The 25,599-nt window shown below is 39.5% G+C and overlaps 1 protein-coding gene across 1 annotated transcript in view; it reads right to left on the reverse strand.

Annotated features, from left to right (window-relative positions):
• adcy2b (adenylate cyclase 2b (brain)) overlaps positions 1–25,599 on the reverse strand; it is a 45,155-nt gene that overhangs the window by 7,749 nt on the left and 11,807 nt on the right. Inside the window, exons 3-18 of the mRNA XM_062435860.1 lie at positions 24,875–25,036; positions 23,747–23,896; positions 18,971–19,119; positions 17,529–17,640; positions 16,835–16,962; positions 15,770–15,928; positions 13,696–13,828; positions 9,509–9,685; positions 9,388–9,428; positions 9,196–9,276; positions 7,452–7,521; positions 7,060–7,157; positions 6,214–6,298; positions 3,695–3,835; positions 2,539–2,646; positions 1,523–1,707 (exon numbers count right to left, since the gene is read on the reverse strand). Of these exons, the coding sequence (XP_062291844.1) occupies positions 1,523–1,707; positions 2,539–2,646; positions 3,695–3,835; positions 6,214–6,298; positions 7,060–7,157; positions 7,452–7,521; positions 9,196–9,276; positions 9,388–9,428; positions 9,509–9,685; positions 13,696–13,828; positions 15,770–15,928; positions 16,835–16,962; positions 17,529–17,640; positions 18,971–19,119; positions 23,747–23,896; positions 24,875–25,036 (1,979 nt within the window). The remainder of the gene's footprint in view (positions 1–1,522; positions 1,708–2,538; positions 2,647–3,694; positions 3,836–6,213; positions 6,299–7,059; positions 7,158–7,451; positions 7,522–9,195; positions 9,277–9,387; positions 9,429–9,508; positions 9,686–13,695; positions 13,829–15,769; positions 15,929–16,834; positions 16,963–17,528; positions 17,641–18,970; positions 19,120–23,746; positions 23,897–24,874; positions 25,037–25,599) is intronic.

Raw genomic sequence — 25,599 nt, forward strand, 5'->3', positions numbered from 1 at the left:
TCTATTCATCTGTGTCCAAGAAACACATCAATGAGCCACATTGTTGCCCTGGGTACTCATTCATTAGGATGAACATAGACACTGGTTTATTTTGAGTCAGTCTCCAATATTGTACACCTCCCACTACTGTAAATACTCATCACAGCACCAACTGTGCGGTGAATGTAAAAATCCCCTATTTACTTAAAAAACTGAAAAAGTGCCCAGCTGTTTCAGGGAATGATTCAGCCTTTTGAATACTCTAACTACAAACGTGTGACCCACTTTTAAAGATGTTTATCTTCCATAGGAAACAGCTGGTTTAGGGCTGAGTGTCACAGACAGGATATTCAGACAGGCTAAACTAAACTAAACAAAATGCATTGTTAGTTTTGGTCTTTTCATGAATTTTGCTTAAAGTAGGAAAAATAACACCAAGCTCATTCTTTAAAGGAACATACTGTTATTTACATGTATTTACTGGTATATATAGCCATTACTTTACTGTGCAGTAATTTGTGGTGGAGTGCAGACTGCATTTGAAAAGTGCATGCATCATTATGTTGCAATATTAATGTAAATTCTGTAATACTGAATCAAAGACAACAAGAGTCAAGTGTGATGGATAACCAGACTCCACATGTTGAATTTCATACTATTACTGTTACTTTTGTGTTTAAATGAATAGAATTAAATGAACACTAATGTATCAAAGACTGATAGTTAATAGGCATAAATAATTTATAAACAAATACTGATATGATCTTTTAAAATCCAGTCTAATTAGTCCCTTTAATAATTGATCCATCAAGGCAATCAGTAATAGATGTAAATGGAGCAATAAACCAAAATAAAAAGGTAATACTAAAAAAAAAGTGTATGTATAAGATGAATTTTGTTCTGCTGCACCTTACAGTGTAGACATGCAACTTTATTCCATGAATTCATATCAGCCAGAACTGTCAAAAATATCCTTTTGAAGGAACTGGAGTGTTAATGAGTGTTTGTCAAGAAACAATACAGGTTTATTTGACAGTCCTTGTCTCTCCTCTTTTTATTTTCCTCTGCGTCACCGCTTGTATTTATTTTGTGCTCTGGCAACAGCGATGTATACTCTTCATGGGAATAAAAACCAAGGTGAGACAGTGAGACAAATAAGAGTCAGTGGCCCTAAAACTTTTTGCATAATGGGATTTTTTCACAGCAGTGAGACTCAAGCTGTCAGTCATATGTGAAAAATGTATTCAGCTCCATCAACATACACTGCTGTATCTCATTCTGCCACTCATCCTCCTCCTCCTCCTCTCTGCACGTTACTCCTGATTGAGGAGTTGGATGGTATATTGCCACCTCAGCAATACTCCTCCCCTGAATACCAGGGTCTGGCCTCATTAGTCCTTTTAATGGGCTGTGCTCGACTCATGTGAGCAGGCTGCAGGGTCAGAGGGGGAGGCGTTTACCTCAAGTAGGCATAATAATTGTTCTATTATTGCCTTGATAAGAAAGCAGAGAGAGAGAGTGTGTGTGCACAGTTTCCAGGTACCTGTCCGGTGTCTCGGTCAGGTACAACGCTTTGCTAAATTCATCCAGCAGGGAGGCGTGCGTCTGGAGGATGATGATGTTGTAGATCACCACGGCAACAAGCATCACCACCATCTTCAGCTCGTAGTTGATCCTCAGGAACACCGAGCACGACACCAGACCCAGTATACAGCAGTAGATAAAGTACTGATGACAGAAAGAGAGGTTACATAATCCAACTGTGAATTCATTGAACCAACATACAGTACCAGCTCTTCATAAATGTTCTGTCGTATGTACTGAACTGAGGAAAAAGATGGAAATCTGGTTTTATTTGTTCAGTGTTAAAACAAGTGTGTGCTGCTGGTGAGTAAGCCAGCACACAGATAAGGAGCAAGAGCAGAACTACAGTTTGCATACTGACAGCAAGAAATGTCAATATTCTTACATAACAATTATATATTCTTTACATAATAACTGAGAATGAAACAAATAGCAGTCCTGTCAGTCTATAGTGTTTGAGAAGGCTTCTACCATGTTTATCAAGAAGTAACCAGACAGTGAATAAACACTTTGAGCTTTAAAAATTCCCTTATCTGTCGGACAAGCTGGCGCCACTGATGCCCAATATAAATACGTGTTGGTTTTGTCTGCTTCTCTTCTTCCTGCTTGTTGAGAAACGTAACCAATCCACTTAACAGATTTGAAATGGCTATGCAAGAGTTTCCATGTGAAACTGGGATATATTGACATGGCTGTTTCTTTAAATCATTTTCTTTGATGGTAAAGAGACAGCACTGTGCTTCAGCAAATGCCTAGCAGCACTTTTACTCCCGTCAACATGTGAGAAAACTATGTCCAAATAGTTAAACAAGAACATTTCCCCATATGTCACATGTGTAATTCTGAACTGAAAATTGTGCTGTTTTAGATACAGCTCATTTAAGCTGTTTTTGGGATACTGGTGGTAAGTAGTTTGACTTATATCTAAAACAGTTAATATTTTAAGACTCTTACAACGTCTCATTTTGTACTTACTGGCAGGTAAAACATCTTTTTTACTGTTTCATCCTGATAGGTTAGATTCACAGGTGGAGTAGCTGTAGGGACCTCTTCCATGGATCCTCCAGGATCCTCCACAAAGAACTAGTAAACAAGAAAATGAGAAAATGGGATAAGGGGGACACATTTTGACCCTTTGCTTAAATGGCAGAGCAAAATGTTTGTGGTATAAAGCTTTGACAGTTACTACCCCCAGTTATTAGTCTTTTACTAAACTATATGATATTTTGATGATGTGGAGAGATGAGCAGAATTGGAGGTATCTGAAGGTGGTAACATTTTCAATTAAAATTTCACAATTTCACATAATTTACAGTATATCGATATATACTGATGGCCTTAACATTATGTACTTTGGCATCCTTCACAGATTGAACTAATAACAGACTACACATATTAAGAATACAGGAATTAAATATTTGTATTGAGTGCAGTTTGAAACCAGAGGACAGCAGCAGACTGATTAATGAAAGGACAGTTGTCATACTCTGCAGTTATACTTCACGTCTCAGGAATATCAATAAAACTACTCAATATGAATACAAAAATGTGAAATGAATTTGCTGGTGGTTTGTATATTCAGCCTGTGTACATCAGTGAGCCGTTTGTTTTCTTGTTAACATTAGTATGTACACAGTTGTTTGGTTTTGCTGTGACTAAAATGACATGATTAAGACTACACCATGTGAGCTGAGATTTAGGATACTATTAATCCTTTTTTCCCTCTATTCCATCTGATTAAGAAACAGAATAATTATTTTTTTTCTGTGGTCTGGTTGCATAATGATGGAAACAGGAAGCACCATTAAAGTTATAAGGCTTTATAATGTTTCATGCTAACGTGATTCAGTATCTACAGGCACATTTTATACTCAACCTTGTAAATCATGATGATCATACTTTCAATGCTTTGTTAACAATGTGATACATGATGGGGGCTTACAGCAGCTTTTATAAGGGATTATATGCCTGGACTTCACAATAGTAATGCTTTAAATTTGAACAAATATTACCCCATTTACAGTGATGTGGATCAAATCAATAATCAAATGTCCACTGTACTAATGCAGCTGCCACCATGAGGGACAACATCTTTACTTATAACTTCTCATAGCTTCTTGTAGTTTCTCACCATATTAAAGATGGCCATCACCAATATGAGAGCAGTGGTTGTCATGGTGAGGACCAATCGTAGCCAGGGATTATTGGTGACAATGATGTGGGAGGAAGTGGGGAACCAGGAAAGAGAGCAGAGGGATCCCTTCCTTCCCTGCTGGAGATGCAAAGAAACCAGAGGGAATGATTAAAGGAGGAAGAAAGGAATAACAAAAGTACCTTTCAGTGAAATCTCTTCTATCTAAATTGCTGTCGTCTGGAGGGTTTTGAAGTATGTTTTATGACTCAGATTAATACCAAGGTATTGGTGAAGTGGAAATTAGGCAATATAAAAAATTACATAAGTTATTTTTATGGCTCAGGACAATTCAGGATCATCTGTCACATATGTACATGCCAAATGTTGGAAATGCTTCAATAACATAACTTATATTCATACATAAGAGTTCTAACTGAAAACTTTTTTTTATTAGGGTGATTTCTTGGCTATTGCGTCTTTTCCATTAACTGCACAAAAGATGGACATCACGACAGCTCCCCAAAAGTGAAGCCAAAATATCTCAATAGCCCCCTAGTGGTTGGCTGCAGTACGGGTCATACAAAACTCTGGCTCCAAATGACATCACACAAGCAACATGGCAACTCCCGGAAAGGAGATATTTTGGCTTCACTTTTGCTTAGCGGTTGGAAGTGATGATGTGTCGTCCATATTTAAATACAGTCAATGGTCACTTCCTGTCCTTATATAAAAAATATTTTCAAGTGCATATTAGCGCGACAGTTTTTCTCTGGTTTCTCACCTTTCAGGACAGGGTGTTTGTACATTCTTGATACACATAAATTAACATATAACACTTGTTTAGCCCACGGAGCATTGATGCTTTTAACATCTTCCTTGAGGTCTGGAAGGCTCATTTGACTTTAAAAGACATTTTCCAAGAAATGCATTTGATTACAATAACCATGTAATGAACTCTTTCACAGCTGAGCAGATGTATTTCAACTATGATATGCTCCATTAATAATAACTTACATACTCAACCAGGCACATGGAGCTAAAGCACACATACATACGCATAAAATATGATATACAGGGCCTCTCATTAGCTGATTGTGTGCACTTTCACCAGTAGACACAAAGGCTTTATTGAGAACATGTTCAGCATTAAATTGGTGGTTAGTGCAAATCCATATACATGATCTGTTTCTTCTCTCCATTTTCGTTTAAAGCGGATATATATAAAGCTGATATCTGGGTCAGGACAGACCCAACATTATTGATAACCCCCCACTAATTAGAAGTGACCCGTTTACTGGGGGATGATACTCTCTTGACAAGGAAAAATGAGAGAGATGGGCTCTTAAGGGGGGGGGGGGGGGGGGGGGGGGGGGGATATCACTTACTGATTGTCCATAAAACACTTGTGACAGGTAGCTGTAGCTGTGTGGAAAAAACACCCACTTGTGCTGGATAACAAACAATAGCAGTGAGTGGATGGATGAACTGTTGAAGGCTTTAAAAAGGAGAATAAAAGTTAGATAATCTTATATAACCCTGATATATAATGATTGTAGTTTATACCCAACAGATGCAACAGAAATCTGTTGGAAACATCCGCTCTGCTCATTCTCTTTCTTTCTCAAATATAGAACATTTAATTTAATTGTTATTTATAAAAAGGTAAATGAGTTACTATAGTAACTATAAATTAGTTAATTAGATGTTTATACTCAATGTGGACTATAAATGATGTGCTTGTGTGTGTGCACATTTTCAGTTTTCAGGGTTGTATCTGGATAGTCGACCATTTCAATAATTCATAAAAGTGCCCTTAGAATGAGATAATACAGGTAAAAATCTGCAGAGTAAAAATGAAATAATAAATAAAAAAAGATTTTGAATGTAAATGATAGTGTGGACAATTCTTTTTTCAAGCTTAAAGTTTATAAAAATGTCAAGGTTTCATCTTGTGACAGTGTAACACTATGACGTGTCCAGTGGGGAAGTTTGACATGAATCTTGTGAGCTGCTTACTATCAATGATTTCCACAGTTGTTAGAGACCAAAGTTGGAGATTTGTAGAGAATGCATAAAGTCATGCCCTGAAACAATGTGAGTAAGACACTGCTTAATGCTGTTAATATAGAGTATTTAATGACTTTTGCAAGTTTTGGTGGTGGATTAAGAATATTACAGCTTATAGTTCCTATAGTATCTATGTAAAGATATATAACTACATTTCAGGGAAAGAGATCGTTGAGTTTCTGACATGGAAAATGAATGTGTCATCTGCATATACAGTACAAGTGAAATATTCACACATAGAATTTGAGGACAAAAGAAGAAAAAGTATTACAGTATTACACTGGCCGATGTGGAATGAATGACACCATGGCCTTAGATGTACTAGACACTTTTAATGACCTGATTGGCAAATATCTGCAGTGTCTGTATACGCTTTACATATGCAGATTTGATGAGGGTGTGTGTATGCAATTGAGTGTGTGTATGTGTGTATTCACTGTCAAACCCACCAGAATGTGACCAGCGAAGCAGAGGAGCAGGATCAAAGCCAACAGCAGGAATGCCAGGCCAAAGGATATCCCCAGCACAGCAGTTCTGTAACACACACACACACACACACACACACACACACACACACACACACACACACACACACACACACACACACACACACACACACACACACACACACACACACACACACGCACACATTACTCTAACCTTCTTGGCACTTCTCAGCCCTCTGCAGTTCCATTCAGGGCAATAAATGTAATGAAGGTCCTAATGTATTCTGCCTCAGAGCTAGAATCCATTTACATTAAGAAAGCATTTATCTGACAGTACATCAGTATCTAGGCTTTGTCATGAAGTTGTGTTCATGATCACTTTTTTCTAAAGAGGAACACAGTACAGGTTATTTAAGGACCCCTGCCATAAAACAGATGATGTCACGTCTAAATGTGTGGAGCGATGCTGCGAAAAACAGAGCAAAGATAAAGAGAGTGAGAGAGAGACGTGAATTAGAAAATCAATGGCCTCTCAGATACTAAATTACACCTTTGGCTCCCAGAAGCAGTAAATTAGCATGACCGCGAATTTCTCCCCTCGCCATTAAAGAGACGCCACACTTTGATTCACCTGATCTATAATCACTACCAGACATGGTGCCCTTTCATCTCCATCTGCTTTTTAGCATTCTGCCTCTTGCTCCCCTGCCTCTTTCATTTCAGCGTAGGCCTGTTGATGAGACAGCTGGCGTCAAATGGCTTTTTCACATCAACCTGCTGCCACAGCTGGAGTTTGCTGATGGTATGGGGACCATGCAGGGTAAATCCTGAGATAAGGCGCAGACTTACCTAGGCAAGACAAGGACTTGCACTATGAATATACAGCAGAATATGAGGCAGGCGCAGGTGATATAGTACTTGAAGGCAGGTAATGTTGTGGATCTGTACTGTTAAGAGAAGATAAGGCAAAAATCAGAAAACTGTGAATGGCATTGTGTGTGTGTGTGTGTGTGTGTGTGTGTGTGTCATGTAGCAGCAGGAGAACATCTTAATGCAACGTCGAAATTAAGGCTGAACATGCACAATAAATAAACAAAAAATAAAGTTGTGGTATTAATTATATAGCAGACAGTTTGTTTCAGCCTCCCAAATGACTTCAAGTTCACTGGTACCTATACAACTCTATTGATTTATTTCACCAGTGAACAATGCTGGCTGGTGCTTTGTATGCATTCGCCTACCTCTTTCTCCAGAGCTTTGTTGTGAAAGAACAATGAGATCCTCTGAATGTCCTCAGACTTCAGCCACTGTCTGGAGACACAAGTAAAACAGACTCATTGAGATGCGGTAAAGAACTAAGTTCTGGGTTGTGTTATGTAGGATCTGAAAACTCTTTTATAATTCTTCACGGTGCAGAAAATAACCAAATATGAATGTATGAATTGCTCAAAATCTGACTGCAAGTTTTGAATATTACCGTCGTTTTTTTGTTTTCTGTTTTTAATACTTATATGTTTATGAAATGTGCAAATACAGCACCTTTTTTCCCAGAAGATAATGCCAAAGAGCACTTTCTTGTTTAATGAACAACAAAACTGATGATAATATGCTCATTCTTAGTTTTGGGGTAGATTACACTGAAAATACTGTACACTTGGAGAAGTTCTCAGAATTTTTGTTACTTCTTCTTCTTCTTAAATGTAAATGCACTAAAAAATCCAACAAGACAGGAAATATCAGAGGTATTATTTTACCACTGCACTGGCACACCTACAGTCATGGCCAAAAACATTGGCACACCTTCACTTCTGTCAGATAATACACCACGTCTCCCAGAAAATTATTGCAATTACAAATGTTTTGGTATTTACATGTGTATTCCTTTTGTTTGCATTGGAACAACACAAAAAACTGATAAAAAAAGTCAAACCTGAAAAAAATGGACTAGACAAAAATGATTGGCACCCTCAGGTTTTTATCTGGTAGCATACCCTGTGGAATAAATAATTGAAATCAATCGTTTCCTGTAACCATGAACAAGTTTCTTACACCTCTCTACTGGAATTCTGGACCACTCTTCTTTTACAAATTGCTCCAGGTCTTTCAGATTTGAAGGAAGTCTTCTACCAGCTGCTGTTCTGAGATATCAGCACAGATGTTCTCTGAGATTCAGATCTGGACTCAGAACTCTCCAGCGCTTTGTCTTCAACCATTTCTGAATGTTTTTTGCCGTATGTTTTGGGTTAGGGTTAGGTATTGCCCTGCTGGAAGACCCATAACCTCTGACCTCTGGTAGAGACGCTCCTTTCTGACACTGGGCACTACATTGCGCCCCAAAACTCTTTAGTAGTCCTCAGATTTCATGATGCTATTCACACAGTCAAGGAATCCAGTGCCAGAAGCAGCAAAGTAACCCCAAAACATCTGTGAATCTTCACCATGTTTGACTGAAGGGACCGTGTTCTTTTCTTTGAAGGCCTCATTTCATTTTCTGTAAACAGTACCATGATGTACCAAAAAGCTCTATTTTGGTTTCATCTGTCCACAGTACGTTCTCCCAGAAGGATTTTGGCTTCGTCACGTAAGTTTTGGCAAACTCCTGTCTGGCTTTTTTATGCATTTGTGTCAGCAGTGGTCTCCTACCATAGTGTCAAGTGCAGGGGTGCCAATATTTTTGGCCATGACTGTATAAAACAAGATAAAAGAAATAGGTTTTGAGCTACATGCATCTGTGGCATTTCTGCACTAAGACTCACTAAGAATTACAGTATCTTCTTTAGCTAACTCACATTTTTAGTTTGAGTAACTGAGAGGTTTCTGTAGGTCATAAGAGAATATATCTATATAGAAAAACTGCCAAATAACTTGGTGTTTCTACTGCTGAGTGTCAGGAGGAAATTTAACTGACTGAACTGGCTGTGCATGACCCTGTCAATGTGAAGAATGAGTGATGCGGAAATAGGATGCAGCAGATATGATGCTTACTTTTGCGAGTTGATGCCGTCGATGGTGCGAATCATCCGCTCGTTGAGTTCCTCCTCAAACCTCCTCCTCTGTGACTTGGACCTGCAGTTTAATGAAATAAGGGAGCAAATATAAATATGAACACAGACTGAAAAATGTTCTCTTATGAAACCTTGCAAAGACAGAGCAATCACATTTGTTGTGACAGCTTACCTTTCTCTTCGCTGGAAGTGGTACTGCCCCATTGGAACATCCTGAAACAGTAATCACACCAATAATCTATAAATAATGAACACCTACTTTTGAGAGAGGTGGCACAGTGCTTTGTACTCACAGTGGTGTTGATCTTGCCGTTGTCCGTGCTCATGCTGTCTCGATGGTGAAGGTTAGCAAAGGGTTTGGCGGCGCCCCAGGACTCCAGGTAGCGGGTCATCCTGACAGACGCCCTCATCTTACCGCCGTCCATCGAGGGACGAGAGCGCACACCCAGCAGAGGGCTGTGCCTCTCAGTCTGACAAAACAGGGACAGAAAGAGAAAGGGGTGATTTTAAACATTATGAGCTGATTTTGTTGTCAGTTACTGTGAAACTTCTTAACCTTTACGTATTGTCAAAGCATTTTTAAGTTTATTAGATAAAAATGTTTTAATGCAAATGATGGCCACAGAGATTCATTGTGGTATTAGTAGAATTTGAGCAAGTACTATCTCCTGCAAAACACATTTTTACAAAAGGTCACAACAACTAAAAAGTTGGGTACATTTTTTATGCATTACAAAATCTCCAAAATGTAGAAAGGATCACATATTTCAGCAGTAGTGCCCATTGTGATCCATCAACTGCTCCTGTGTAAGCCAGTAAAAAGGACAGTAAAAAGGACTGGGCACTGTGGAGACACTGGTCAATTGACAGCTCTCGACAGTTTTGACATGATTTCCCGGCTATTTGAGCTACTTGAAAAACTTTTAGTCAAAAAGGACGTGGCTCTCCTTTTATTTTGGCATGTATGCTGTGCACTTGTCTCTGACAAACAGAGCACCACTTTACTCCTGACTGAAACATTGCCCTGCATAAAGTCATACAGAAATGAGAATAAGTGCCAAAATAGAGTTTGGAGGACTTTTATGGGGAGCATCCGGGACGATTTGCTGGATTCTTCAAGTTCTTTTTAAGTGCTGATGAATTCAGGTATTGTGACTGAAAAAAAGTGGCACAAATGCCTAGAAGAACTGAAACAGACACGTCCATAATGGCTGCGTTCATTTCCCGTGGGTGCACTGAACTGCTCTGACAGTGACAGTCAATGACCATGACAGTGAGGATGACACCTCCTGTAATCCATGCTCCATATTTGGCCTTGATCCATTCAGGGCCTCTTGAAAATGTCACTGAGCACCCACAGCCTTTTTCTAATATCTGATAGGATATTTAAAAACGGTCTTCATTAAAGTAAATAAAGGATACAGAATAGCATCTTTGTCATATTAATATCAGCTGCAGGTAGAAGAGTAAGCACAGTTGAAATACCTCAAGGTTCATGTTCAGGCTTTAAACTACTGGCTTAGTTAGTTACTGTGGTGATAAGAAAGTGATATAATGAAATGCACTTATACTACAGAGAGCTATCCAAAAGGCTGTATGATTTGCCAAAATAACCTCTCATCCACAACTGAGCACAGCTGGCAGAGTTAACAATGACTCAGCAGAGTAGTTCTTGGAAACATGTTGCTTGCTCTGATAAAATGTGTTGAAATATGTTTGTGTTCTTTAGGCAGCGCAGATAGCCGACTTCTTCTTTTTCTTTATCTTTTAATAGATGACAATCACAACATTATCAAGCAAAACATGCTTCATCATCATCAACAACGCCTATGGATTTTAAGGTTTGAAATGAACGTATTGACATGAACATCGTGCACTTGAGGTTATTTCTGATACTCTGTGAACTGGAATATGCTTCTAATAAAATGGGAATCTTACGGATTTAAAATGAGGAGATGGCTATATGAGAAAGCTAGCAGTCCTTGGTCAAGCTCTTTGGAGAAGCAAGGAAAAATGCAAAAGGAAAAGAGTGGATTTAGAGGAATCAATGCCTGAAAGACACTGTGGCTTTTTACAAGAGACGCAACGGAAACCTTCAAGGCGTTGTTACTGTAGAAAAGACATGTCACTGTTGCACCAAGAGCCCTGAGGTCTATGAAGCAAGCAGATAGTGAGCACCGGATGCCTGGAAGAGGAAAGAGGAAGGTCTTACTGCAGTTATTTAAGGGGGTGGGAGTATCGTAGCCAAGTTATGGAGGGATTAGGAAGGCAGAGAACTGTTAAGCACGCTTTTTCATGCCAAGCCAAAAAAACTGAGCGCAGACTGGAAGCCAACAACATATTCTGTATAGAGATTTTCATTCCAGAAAGTTCTCAACTGAGAACTTAATGTCCTGGTTTGACAGGAGGAGCGGCACAATGTCTCAATTCATTCTCAGTATCAGTTTCTCAAGCTAAGCAGTGAAAGGAACACTTGACATGATTTTCATTGAGTAGAGTGATAAACTGAAATTGTCCATTTGACAACAAACTATACTGTCATTGGTACTCCACACATTAATATCAATTTCCTATACTTGACAACATTGTGGACTGTTTTGTATGAACCTGACCAGCTCATCAAGATGTTAATAAAGCAGCTGGTGTTGTCCATGGTGCTGAAAGTAGACCCTCATTACATCCACTGTGAATTATAAGAATAATAGGCAAAGCAAGGCAAGTTTATTTGTATACCACATTTTACACACAAGAATGATACAAAGTGCTTTATATAATATAAAGTGATATTATTGTGTTGTGTGATTTGACCTAGATTGAGGCATATACAGGTTGTATAATAGGGGGCCCAGAATTGAACCCTGGGGAACTCCACATGTCATAGTAATCCCTGTTAATAATGGCAACAATGTAGACCCTTTTGAGATATGATCTGAATCAAGTGAGAACTATATCAGATAATTCCACCCACTTTTGTTTTACCTGAATCAGTGTTCAGATGAATGTCATTTAGCACCTTAATCAGTGCAGTCTCCATGCTGTGGTGAGGTCTGAAGCCAGACTGAAATCTGTCCAAAAGGCCATTTTAAATTAAAAACTTGAGTTGAATCAAAACAGCTTTCTCAATATTTTTCCAATAACTCAAATAATCCAAAACACACATAAGAAGTTTTTGCTGTTGCTGGCTTCCTACTATGTGACTATTTAAAAAACACACAAGATAATGTCCAGTGAATATAATATAATTTGTAGTATGTAGTCTGCACAGTGATGACACTGTGAGCAGAGGTTGGACAAAAAAGAACACCTCATCACCTTATCCGTTGAATAAACAGCTGTGAAAAACTGAAGGTTATGAGTTTCACTTAGCCCTGGTTTTTTTGTGTGTGAAATCCTTCATTTCAGTCCAATGTTGTTTGCTTGTGTTTGAGTAAAGCGTGTGTCCTGTGCTTTTGTCGTTGTATGCTTGTATTCATGCACTTCATGAAGCACTTTGAAACCCTGGTTTTGAGTGCTATATAAATAAAGAGTCTTCTTTTTACACACGTAACAAAATGCAAGATTCAATTGAGTACTTTGTGTCTCACAGTGTTATGCATTGTTGAAGTCCAAGGTCTTGCTGTGATAATGCATATTAATGCATGTATTGTAGTGTGTCTTGTGGGATGTTATGGAAGAGCATGTGCATAACCAGTGATAGTGAAAACAGGTGTGCATCATTAGGTGCTCTAAGCAGTGCGTGACCAATCGCTGTCAAGTTAAGGGAGAAGCTGTAAATCAGTTCTGTAGTAAATGACATTTAGTGCACTCATGGCTCAGTGTGTGTGCCCACAGAATATTGTGATTGTCGGTAATATCCCTGAATTTAAATGTTAATGTTTGTTTGTTGTTCTGCATACTTTGAAAGGTTTATTTGGGTCCAGCTCACCCTGTGGTAACCTGAGCAGATGGTAGGTTCCAGTGAGGAGAGACTGTGAGGTTAAGAGACCAGTCACTGATCTTTAGTCATGGGAGAGTGAGTGGGTGGAAGCTTGCTGTGAGGCTGCAGGTATTAGCTGTTGATTTGTTCTTTTTTTCCTTCAATTTAAAGTTATTTTTGTGGCATTTCTTGAGGTGTATTTTTGTTAATAAATACCACCTTTTTTCATCTACCGCCTTCCACCAACCTGCCTCTTGAACACCCCTTTAAAGTTTTCCTGTGCTGGAACGCCTGAATGCATTTCAATGTCAGATGCTCCAATTATTTTGTTTATCTTATGTCTGAAATTTTGCTTTTAGTGTGTACCACTATGTATTTTCCTGGACCCATTTCACATGTGCACAACTGCATATAAGGGCACTTGAAATGGATTTTAAAAAAACAACAGGAAGAAATATTGACAGTCAGCCAACTCGAATGCCATTTCTAGTGTTACTGTAATCTGTCCAATAGTGTTTTTTGAATGTGTGTTTAACTGTATAAAACAATGTGAAGATATCTGACCTTAGGGTTAATGACGACGTAAGTGACCACTCCATGTTCTTTCAGATAAGAGTCTCGACACTGTCCGTCTCCAGGCTCAACCTTATATGAACCCTTCAAATGCTCCAGCGTCACTGAAGAGATGTGGACCCTCCTGGAGAGAGACAGGAAGGCAAAGATGTTGAGATGATGAGAGTTTTAAAGTTTTTGTCATCCTGTCATTACAAGCTCTGCCAAAAACATAATTTACTTTCCAGCTACACTAACCTGCAATTCCCCCTTTTTGCTTTGTTTGTTACCGTTGCAAACAGAGATGGATGGAGATGGGGAACATGGTTTTTTTTCAGCAGGCATATTTTTTAGATACCTTTGAGCAGGCATGAGAGTAGACAAACCATTAGCAGCCTGATGAGACAACACATTGGCTCTGGAGAGCTTATTTTCAGTGTAGTATACACATAACCACCAGCCGATTTTCCTGTGCTACGTAGGTATGGAGGCAGACCTAATGGCTACATAAGAAATGTAGAGCTGATTGGTCAAATGAGGAGGCTATAATTGACTAAATGCTTGAAACAGGGTTGAATTAAAACCGACATATCCCATGTTCCACCTCAATCTTTAAATGTGTGCATTTTACAGCTGACTCTTGATTGTACGTGTTGTTGCTGCTGCAACACATCAATATGTTGTTACCTCAGGTGTGTTTTCATGTTTGGATTTAAGGGGGTGGTTTACTGTGATCCAGCCAACATTGATTTTAGAAGAGTAATGCTGATATAAATATTTCTTTAGCAAAATGTTTAATATTTGATGTTGATATTTGATAAATGTCCAAAAATTTGCATGGATTCAGTGTTATTCTTTTAAGAGTGAAAAAGCATCAGAAACCGCTCACTCGCTCACGACTACAGTACGTGTTAGGCTATGTGGAACTGCAGTGGAGCAGATGGGAATTCACTGAGTTGCTTGTGTGCAACTTAACATAAATCACTGAGAGCAGAGAGCGTTAGTTGTTTCTCAAAGCATAGATTCCCATATGGTTTATAAAAGTCAGCCTTGCAGGTCTAATCTTCCAGCTACACAATAAACAAAAACTTGCAAGCTGCACTCAGCACTGCAACAGCAGTAAGATCAAGATGAGTTGTAGCTCATAAAACATCTAACTATATCATCTAATCTAATCTCTACAAAAGGAAGTGTTTCTCTGTATGTATGTGTGTGTATGCATGTATATATGTATGTGTGTGTGTTCTTCACATAACTCGACAACTGTTCATCTGATAGACTTGGCAGGTATATTGCTGAGGACCCGAGGAAGTGCAGTGTCGAATGATGAGTGGCTCTTGAGAAATATATAAAAATACCACATAAACAGCATTGATTTGTTTCTATTTCTGCCCATGGAGTCAATGTACGGAAATATGGAGAATGCCACTGCCATTGCAACCCACATTGTGGTCAGAGGTGGTATTATATACATAAGGATAATGATAAAAAGTTTAAGAAACTTAAACTCTACTGTTGAACTGTGTACTGCGAACGAAAAGTTGCATGTACATTCAAGACTGTAGGATGTTTCAGACACGTTTCGTAAGGGTTAAAACTAAAAATCAAAGGAATCTGTCTGTATGTGTGTCCTTCATATGTCTCTTGAACTATTGATCTGATTTACTTCACACTTGGTGGGTGTGTTGCTGGGTACCTAAGGATGAGCACTGTCAAATGTGGTGCAATTTGGACATGCGACACACTTAATATTAATAAACTTTAAATAAACAAGTGAACAACAAACTGTTCATCTCCTTGTCTGAGTGAAGCAGAGGCTGTTTGATATAAATTTAAACTGCCTAGAAAAGAGGAGTGCACACAGGAGAAAAAAAGATGGAGGTAGAGGCAGTAAAACTAGCCAATAAGAGCACAGACACCTTTGTTCAGTCTCAATGGTGAAGCTTCTGTCTGGATTAAAAACATCTAGTTTGTTTATTCTTTGTATTAATTGATATGCTTGTCAATTTATACATGTGGTTCAGCCTGTTCCAAACAGGCACGTTTTAAATGGACACTGCACTTGTTTCAACTGGCGATTTCTTACCCTGGCACCCCTCCTGCCTCCATGTGATTGGCTAGCGTTACATCATGTGACCACACATCATACTGCCATTTCCGGAGGCCGATCACACCACACAGGACATTCCCAGAATGAACGCCAACACGCATATTGATTTCAACTCCAGTGGCATCTCGGACCTTCCTGTGGAGAGTACAGAAGAAGGAATCTTTAACGGAACAGTTCAGTATTTTTGGGAACTATGCTTATTTGCTTTCTTTCTAAGAGAGTAAGATGAGAGGATCAATATTAATCACGTCTGTGTGAGTATGGAGCTGGAGTCCGGATGTGGTTAGCCTAGCTTAGCATAATGACTGAAAGCAGGGGGGGGAAAAGATAGCCGCACTCTGCTAAAAGTTGATAATATCTGTGTACTAATACCACTAAAGCTCACATGCTGTATCTGGTTTGTTTAACCCATAAATACACAGAAAGGAAAAAATGATTGTGCTTTTTTAATGAGATTTTTTTTTTAACTAATATGGATTTATATTTTTTTAGACTTTTGAATGCCATTGCCAATGCTGCCAGTAAAAGCTATTTTGTGACATATGTCAACATGATTTTGTGTTTCCGCCAGAATTTGATTTTAGTCAGGGCGGAAAATCCTCTGCACAGACTCCGCTCCATTGTGTCACAGGTGGACGACAACGAATGGCATTTTAAATCTGATTGTGATTAAAGGTCAGTGTTGGCACGCTAACATATTGCTCTGTAAAACTAATGTGCGCGATGAGTGAAAGACACAGAGACAGAGAGCAGAAAGGGGGAGGGTGGGGAGAGGGGCATGGGTGGGGGAATATATTTTTTCATTTGTTCAGTCGAGAGGCTTATCATATTGCATTCACATTGTGTTTACTCTGGAGTTCAAACAGAGCTGAAACCAAGCCTGGCATTCCTTCTGCTCAATCTGTTTGACAGGCGTGTTTGTTTGTGTTTGTGTTTCCGTTTCTGTGTGTGCATGCGTGTGTGTGAGAGAGAGAGGGAGAGAGGGAAAGATGGAGAGAGAGAGAGAGACAGAGAGGAAGAGAGGGAGATCTGGTATTTTACTTGATGGCCTCACACATATCCAAGCCCATCTTCACGCAGTTCCTGGCGTGGTGAGGCAGCGATTCAGGCAGACCAGACACACAGTAGTAACAATCTCCCAAGATCTTGATTCTCATGCACTCGTTTTCCTTTAAAAAAGAGAGAGAGGAAGAGGGATAAAGAGGGAACAAATGATCAAACTCTCTGGACCAAAAGTATGCCAATGACTATTAACAGCTTTAGTAATGGTTAACAATTTTATTTAAAGTTTTTGACTCTTTTTCACCTCTACACAAACCTTACACACACACACACAAGCGCGCACACACACAACAATCCATATCCATCAAGCCCAAATTCATACACCCACGCACATAACACATTATCTCTAGTTTCACATGTGGGATGTGTAGCAGCTCATGGTTGGACTGAGTTTATATAATGGCAGCCTCATCAGCGGGAGGACAGAGCTGCTGGACACAAAGCTGAGAGAGCCTGACTCAACTGTTTAGACCCGAATAGCGGAGTACCCACGAGACCACCAGATAAACTCCGACCAGCCTACACTGCCACAGCCTGCAGCTGTGGACACAAACACACACACACTACTGAGGCCGAGAGTGGCCACAGGGCAGAGAAAGGATTCACTTCAAGGCTGTGCTTCATCTGATGGACAGCACAAGACAGAAGCGTACTTTGCAATATATATAGTTACCTTTGCAATCTGGTCAAACTTGCCAAAGAGTTCATTCAGCATATGCACAAGTTCACCCGGAGAGCAGTCACTGGCCAGTCTGGTGAAGCCCACAATGTCAGCATACAGAATGCTGCAGGTACACAAGAAAAAAGAGGAGGAAATGAGCATATGGTTTTGCAGGAAATGAGCATACGGTTTTTCATCTTTAACGGTCATTCTACTAGTAAAGAGACATGGATCTAGGGCACATTGGTTACTGTTTATTTGTCTTTTAATTAACTTGCATTCAATGTGTAACTGCACAAACCCACTGAGTTCTTGGTAAGTACTTACAAACAAATCAATGGAGGTGACCACAAGGAAACACATTGATTTCTGCCCTGGTTCCCCATGCATAGAACACAATAATGCACATAATATACATGATTGTACTGCTTTCTATTTTGTACCTGGACCATGCATCTAATCTGTGCCGCTTTAGTCTTGTGCACATTTTAAATGTTATTGCTAAATTTGGAGGAAGCTAAATTTGAAATAAACTTCTACAAACAGCATTCTAGTCTCCTCAGAAACATGACCAAATGTGGGCAAGGCCTCTGCAAGTATACGACTATTATAGAAGAATGATATGTCAATGGGTGTAAAAACACACAATTTATTCTGCTCCTCAACACCAGCCACCAATTATTGCATCTGAAGACACGATAGTGAAGGCAGCAGCTGGTGTTTAGCTCTTCAAGATCTGTCTAGCGCAGGAGGAACCACATTGCCACCTGTCCTTCGGTGTCAGCTCCTTGTTTTGGTGAGATTGCCTTCTTCACTGTGAGCTGGACCATGTGAGTGTTTCTTATTATTGGAAGGATAATAGGCAGATCGAAATGAGAACACACATGCACGCACTCGCCCACAGACACACAGTCCCGAAGCACACTTAAAAGGGACACTGCGATGTTGTTTCTGCTGTTTCGGAAAGCAGGTTTTTAGAGGGCAGTCCTTGGAGAGACTCTCGTGGTAAGCCTGGATTTGTGTGCTCTGCTCTGTTTCGACGAACCCTCTTCCTGCCACACAGTAGAGGAGGATGTGATTGAGAAGAGAGCGCATACGCTCCTCTTCATTTGGCAAAGTGACCTCAGAGTACAATGGAAGAGGATTAACTCTGAACTGAATTTGGCCATAAAAAAAGAAGCAAGAAGACAGGATGTAGAGAAGATAGCAGAAAAGGAAAAGAGAGGAGAAGAGGAAAGTCAATGTGAGGAAATGACAGAAGATGAGAGGAGCGCATGAGGAGAGGAACAATCTACATGTTAGAGGAGGTAGAGAGGGGAGGACAAAAGAAGACGAGGGATGAGCAGCGATGAGGGGGAGGGCGGGAGTGTATAAGAGCAATCAAGCGCTGAGATGAGAGCAGAAAATAATAAGCTTTATAATGTGGGGGCACAGACAAAAGGAAGAAAACTCACCTGACATTGGTGTGCCGCTGCACGTAGAGGTTGTGGAAGTTGTTGGTGCTCTCAGTTCGGCCAAAGTTCGGTCCCTGGAGCCTCTGGATGATCTCGGCTTTCATCACCATGGCTATATGAGACGGCAGCAAGGATAGGAGTAAACGCTCCTAGAGGTCAGAGATCAAAGACAGGCAAAGCAGAGTCAAGCAACTGGGATGCAATAAGAAAATAAGAAAAAAAGTCTCCTACAAACTATCTTAACACTACTAATTTGTATGCTAACATCAACATGTTCAGTTTTTCAAGTATTTAGTCATAAATCAAAATGTTGATCTACATGAAAAGTTAATATGCTCCATGTTCTGGGGACCATGAAATCCATAAAATAGTTATTAAGATATTTGAGTCAAAAAATAGTAGACAGAGCGAGCAACTGACTAATTGATAATAAAAGAGAGTTTGGTTTTAATTTGGTGCACCATATGAAGCACTTTGTTGCGTGAGTGTCGAACAACTGCTCTATAAATTAAGATTAGTATTATTATTATTATAACACTCTAAATCTGCAGGATGCTTTCTCAGTTACAGTAATTGGCAGATGTCTAACTCACACAACATTTTGAGACAGAATGAAACATAGCGGCAAATTCTACATCAATATAGAGGTACTGATCCGATATTCAGTTTTTATAAGTCCCACGTGTAAAATATGCATTGTGTAAGTTATATTTGTATTATATGCTACTCCCAATAACAACAACAGCATGTTCTATTCTATTCTGTTCTATTGAGTTTTGTTTTGTTCTATTATATTCTGTTCTGTTGATTTCCGTTGTGTTGTTCTACTCTATTGTGTTATATTGTGTTGTCTAGTTCTGTTCCATTGTATTGTGTTCTATTCTGTTTTGTTATATTGTGTTGTGTTGATCTGTTCTATTCTATCCTATAATTCTCTGTATAAATATAGCCATAGTCATCCACAGCTGATAATTAATCTCCTAAATAGACCATTATAACGCCTTAATGATGGTTCAACCCGAAGAGCAACTGAAGCAGATAAAATGACCTCACATGTGAAATATGTACTGTAACATGGCAGCTCTGTAAATGTGTGGCTCTACAATCCTACACTTGGGATTTATATGATCATGGGGAAGTTGAGGGGAAAATTAAAGAAAAATCCGACTGATAGACTTACGAATTAACAATTATGAAGTTGACCCTTCTATATTAAAGGGTTGTTTTTTATTTTACTGTTTTTTTAATTTACTGTCCTTAACTTGACTCTCAGATTTCTGTTTCAGTTTTCAGTTTCCTACGTTCCTCAGAAAGCCTTTCAAACACCAACAGAGTCAAACTACTTTGAGTGTAAGGTGACAAATGGACATATTAATACAGCCGTGAACACTGCGGCAACTCTACATTTATGGAAAACTTTGCACCCAGAAGTTACATTTCTTGTGGCAGGATTACCCCGAGGCTACGGTCGGCAGTGAACCTCATCTCTTTACCTCCTCCATAATAGATTTTTGTCTGTATAATTGTAGAAAAATGGTGACAGTACAAAGAATGCCTCTGAGACGCTGACGCCAGAGTTTGATGGTTGCTGTTAATGTTTTAGAAAGTTGACATTTTTTCCACTTTAAAGTTCCACCATAGCTGCGCTGAAAATATCAACAAGACATGTCATTGTGTAGTGCGGTCAGTTTTCTGGGGGAATAAGAAAAATGGAGAGCCAGAGATGCAAGATCTATTGCCCATGGCTGTTGTGTAACCATGTAAGTTGTGGGTTTTTTGCTTAGTACCATACACATTTGGATGGAGAGTTGTTTGAGGGTGATTTGGCATGCGTGTGCATGTGGGGGCGCGTGTGTGTGGGTGTGTGTGCATGTTAGAGAGAGTGAGTAGCTGCCTGAGGGGGTGTGACTCATAAATGCGGCTCACAGCAGAGAGGGTCATTACATTTGTTCACACACCACGGGCTCATTTCCTAAAACACAGAAGCAAATTAAGTAGAGAGAGGGGCTCGGGAAAGGGGGGGTGGGGAGGGGTATGTCGCTAAAAATAGAAACCTTCACCACCCGCACTTATTTACTAATTCAGCAGTGAACCAGTATGAACACTCCACTGCGGGCATGCAGAGAGGGTATAATAGCCTGAAGAGGTGAGGCTTTATAAGTCACACATTTGATTAATGAACAGAAGTGATCTGTGTTTCGGCTTTTGAATGAGATGCATTGTTTTTTAGTTATGCTTTGGCATTTGTGCTAATTTTCACACACTCAACACACACACACACACACACACACACACACACACACACACACACACACACTATTGCAGAAAGTTTATAACTGACCTGTGGTAATACATTTTTTACCACTGATTACACAGTAAAAAGGAAAAATGATTCACAGATAGAATTTTCACATTTGCCCACCTGAAGCATTAATAAAACATGTAACGTCATAAATAATTTTCTATCTTCAAGTAAACTGATAATATATCTATACAAGACATTTGTCTTATAGGCTTATAGTCATAGTCATGCCTTTAAAAATGATGTATTGATGATAATTGATAGGGGAAATAATACAATTTTAGAATTCCAGAAAATAGTCGTAGCTAATCCCTACTGAGTGGATTATAAATGTGAAAAATTATGTGCCATTTCCCTGATGGAGAGAATGGCGAATGTCAGGGCAAAGACACTAATGTCAAGCAAATGTCACGCATAATGCCTCTTTAGACATGACCAACTTAACATCTCCTCATCCCTGACAAAGCTGATGAGTGAAATATTTTGGCAACAGAAAGAATAGGTCTAAATTTAATGTGGGCCCTCATCAATATGTGTAGCTCTGACAGAAAACAATGAATTAGTTGTACTCAAACACCCATGAGTTAAAGTCTGGTCTTGCAGCAATAAATGTTTTAGATAGATAAACATTTATTACATTTTTGATTGTAGTCTTGTATTGAAAGATTTCATTCTACAATAAATACTCAGAGTTAGATGACAAGATTCAGGAGACAAGACTTCCATACCTGTCTGTTAATTATGAAGATACAAACAAGACAGGGTTAGCTTAGCTTAGCACGAGGACTGGAAGCAAGGGAAACAGCTAATTAGCTTGGCTCTGTGCAAAGCTGTGGTTTTACAGTAGTTATGTGCAGTACTTTTTCTCTAGCCAAATTACCATGTTATATCTCACTTTCCTATTTTGTACAAAAACTGGAGTGTAAAAACAAGTTGCGGTTTTACAGGGGGGTTATCTGCAGTACCATTTCTTGGCCGGGGGCAGTGACTTACTCCAGCCATGTCAGGAAATAGTCAAGCACATGACTTCCCATAAAACCACAACTTGTTTTTACACTTCCATTTTTGAATTGAATAGATAAACGATAGAAAAAAAATAGTTTACTTAGTCTTCTTAAAAGGGGCAGATTAAAATAAATAAATAAATAAAAATTAGGCAGACCCATGCTTGCCATGCTTTCTCCCCATATTTCCGGTCTTTGTGCTAAACTAAGCTAATATAACCCAGTAGAAAACTCTGTACGATTGTTTCCAGGATTATTTTCTGTTCGCTCAAACAATGTGTAAGTCACAGCTATCTTTCTCAGACTTGGTTCTGATTGGATGGGGGAAATATTTGGGTAGTTGGGAAGTTCGACAGTACAAAGTAAAGGAAATAACATGAGCAAATGTAATGCTAATGGAGTTAGAAACTAGTTCTACTAAAACAAGTGGTGGCGGATAACTTTGTTATAAAACGCTAAGCATACAACACTTACATGAAGTGAAGGAGGAGAGCCAAGGATGTGTGTGCCAGGAGTTATTCATTTTTGACATTGTCTTGTTCAGTTTAGCGTAGTTGGGCTAGTGCGGCTAACTATAATAGCCCCGGTGTTGTCCGTTGACTTGAGGCGCTGCAAAAATAATGTTTTCCTTGTTGATATGTGAACTTAACATTATGCTTGCTCTGGTTACTGCCATGGTTAAAAAGCTAGAAAAAGAAATCATGATTTTTCTTAAAAGGGATAATTGTGTTACACTAGTATTTTGAAAATACTGATAATTATTCATTATGGCCAAGAGAAAAGGGATTTCACAGCTCAATATAGTAATAGAATTGTTTTTACACAGGCGGGGTTTTGAGACTCTCTGGAAATACCCTTAGGGTTTGGATTTTGCATTCTCCTTGACGAAGTAGATGGCCAACCATCATTGAACCCCGTCACCTCCTTACCCCAAGGAGTTGGACCGAGATAACCTTTTGAACCAATAAGGAGACCACCCCTTCTATGAACACCAGTGTGGTAAAATTGTTAAAGCCCCAATTCTTCTTATTTCATTTTTTGAGAGACGTAAAAGCACTTTGGAAATTAATCTGACTTGACACTACCCTATCTGACTGAAGCTTGTTGAACCGACCACAACGGGAACAGAACTGAACTTAAATGAACGGACTAAAGGAATCGTGAACTCTGTTACACCTCAGAGACATTTTTTTGCATTACAAATGAAATGTGTTAAGTAACCAGTTTCTTGTATCTCATTCTCTCTTTCAACCCCTCCTACACACTTAGATACTGCTACCAAATATATTTGAGCACTCTGTGAACCCTAGGTGGGTTACATTAACTCCAAGGCTTCCGCTTCATAATGTTCAAAAAAATATATCAATCTTCTTATCTAACGCTTGGAAAGAAAGTAAATATCCTACTTCTTAAAATGAGTGTGTGTGTGTGTGTGTGTGTGTCTGTGTGTGTGTTCGTGTGTGTGTGTACCTGTTGGTGCTTCTCAAACTCTAGTTTGATGGGGGACTTGATGCAGTTGCAGGTGTCTTGGTAGGTCTGTTTGAGCGCCAGGTCCATGAGATGTTTGTGGTACGCCCCGGCCAGGTTACCACAAGTAAAGATGATCACGTTGGCTAAGATCTGCCACATATACCACATGCACACATATACACAAAGAGATATATGGCATTAAAATAATGCTAGATTAGTGAGACATATTACAGATATGCCTGTATGTGTAATTTTCCCACTATCTACTGCCTACCACTTAAACCTACATTATTATCTTGTAAAACCGTGTAGAGCACACACTTCCTCAGTGCTTTTCCACCACTATGTCAACCTCAAGCTCTTTAAATGTGGTTGTGCATATCAATAGGTTGTCCTTGGTGCTGTATCCAAGGGCAATGAGCATGTTTTATTGTTAGTGCGGTGTTCCACTGTGTATGTGCGAGAGAGAGAGAGAACAGCTACAGTGATTAGAATGTTATCAGCCTGTCTACTTTGATTACTGACTAAAGAGCATCACTCTGTGTGTGTGTGTGTGTGTGTGTGTGTGTGTGTGTGTGTGTGTGTGTGTGTGTGTGTGTGTGTGTGTGGTGTGTATTCATGTTCCATTCATGTCCATGTATAGGTTGTATAAGGGATGTATTGATATAGAAAATGACAGATTTTTTTTCTCTTTTACAGCGAGACTCTCTTGGTGTGCATGATGCTACTGTGTCAAGAGACCGTTCAGATGGAGCCAACGTTTTAAGAGCTGTTTCCAGAGTACATTAAAGGGCAGTTCATTTGACTCCAGAGGCTTTGCTGAATGTGCTGTGTCACAATGATACAGGATAGGTTCACTGTTTTACAACACAGACCTTATTAAAATGTTGTATCTCATCAATTTTAATCGTGCATGGAACAACCTGAGTAATTTCATATTGAGAGACCGGTAAGGTTGCTGCAGATAACAGCTCGGCGAAGCAATCATTTAGGCCCTCAGAAACCAAAATAGGAAGGTCACAGCAGAGTCATCTCAGCTAAATCTGCGCCAAGAGCAGGAAGTTGTGTAAAAAGGAGATTACAACAGGTTCTAGTTGATTCTGGTTCAACATTATGAATCCGTCTTACCTGCCAGACTAAAGTCTCCAGCTCTCTGACGGTGGAGGCCAGACAGACGCTGAGGGTGATGGTGTGTGAGAAGCAGGTGATGGCACTGGCGATAATGGCCCCTCTCATGGAGAAGGGCAGCATGGTGTACACAACAAACACGATGAACAGGAAGAAGGACACCTGGAAAGAGGCCACATCTGTCACAAAAATCTCCTGTGATCTTATTTCATAATATTTCAATATAACCATACATGAACTGCAGTAATGTTACCACAGCAGCACCCCAAACACAGATCACAAAAATGCCTGCGATTGCATCCCAGCAGTGTTTTATGTTCTTCCCCTTTTGTCTGCATTTTGTCTAAATACAGTACAGAACACAGTTATGCGAGTTGGGTGGGCTGCCCACTTTGGCTCACAAAAAGATCCAACGATAAACTGCTGATCCTGTGATAAATCATTAGAGATGAGTGGGCTGCCCAAAAAATCCTGCCTAGAAAACAAAGTACAACACCTCAGAACGCCACAAAAAGACTGAAGAATAATACAGTGGCTGCTCAAATATTTACACACACATGGGAATAAGAGCACGACTTTGTAGTGTTTTGCTAACTGAATTATTTATAGGAAGTTTCCGTTTTCGTGACCGTGGTCAGCCCTCTCTTTCAAAGCCTCTCGCTGTGACCTCACATCTAGAGGTGCGTGTGTACATGTCCATGTTTAATGTGGATAGATGCTCGTTT

Source organism: Scomber scombrus, chromosome 16, assembly GCF_963691925.1.
Source record: "Scomber scombrus chromosome 16, fScoSco1.1, whole genome shotgun sequence".
In the NCBI taxonomy this organism is placed as follows: domain Eukaryota; kingdom Metazoa; phylum Chordata; class Actinopteri; order Scombriformes; family Scombridae; genus Scomber; species Scomber scombrus.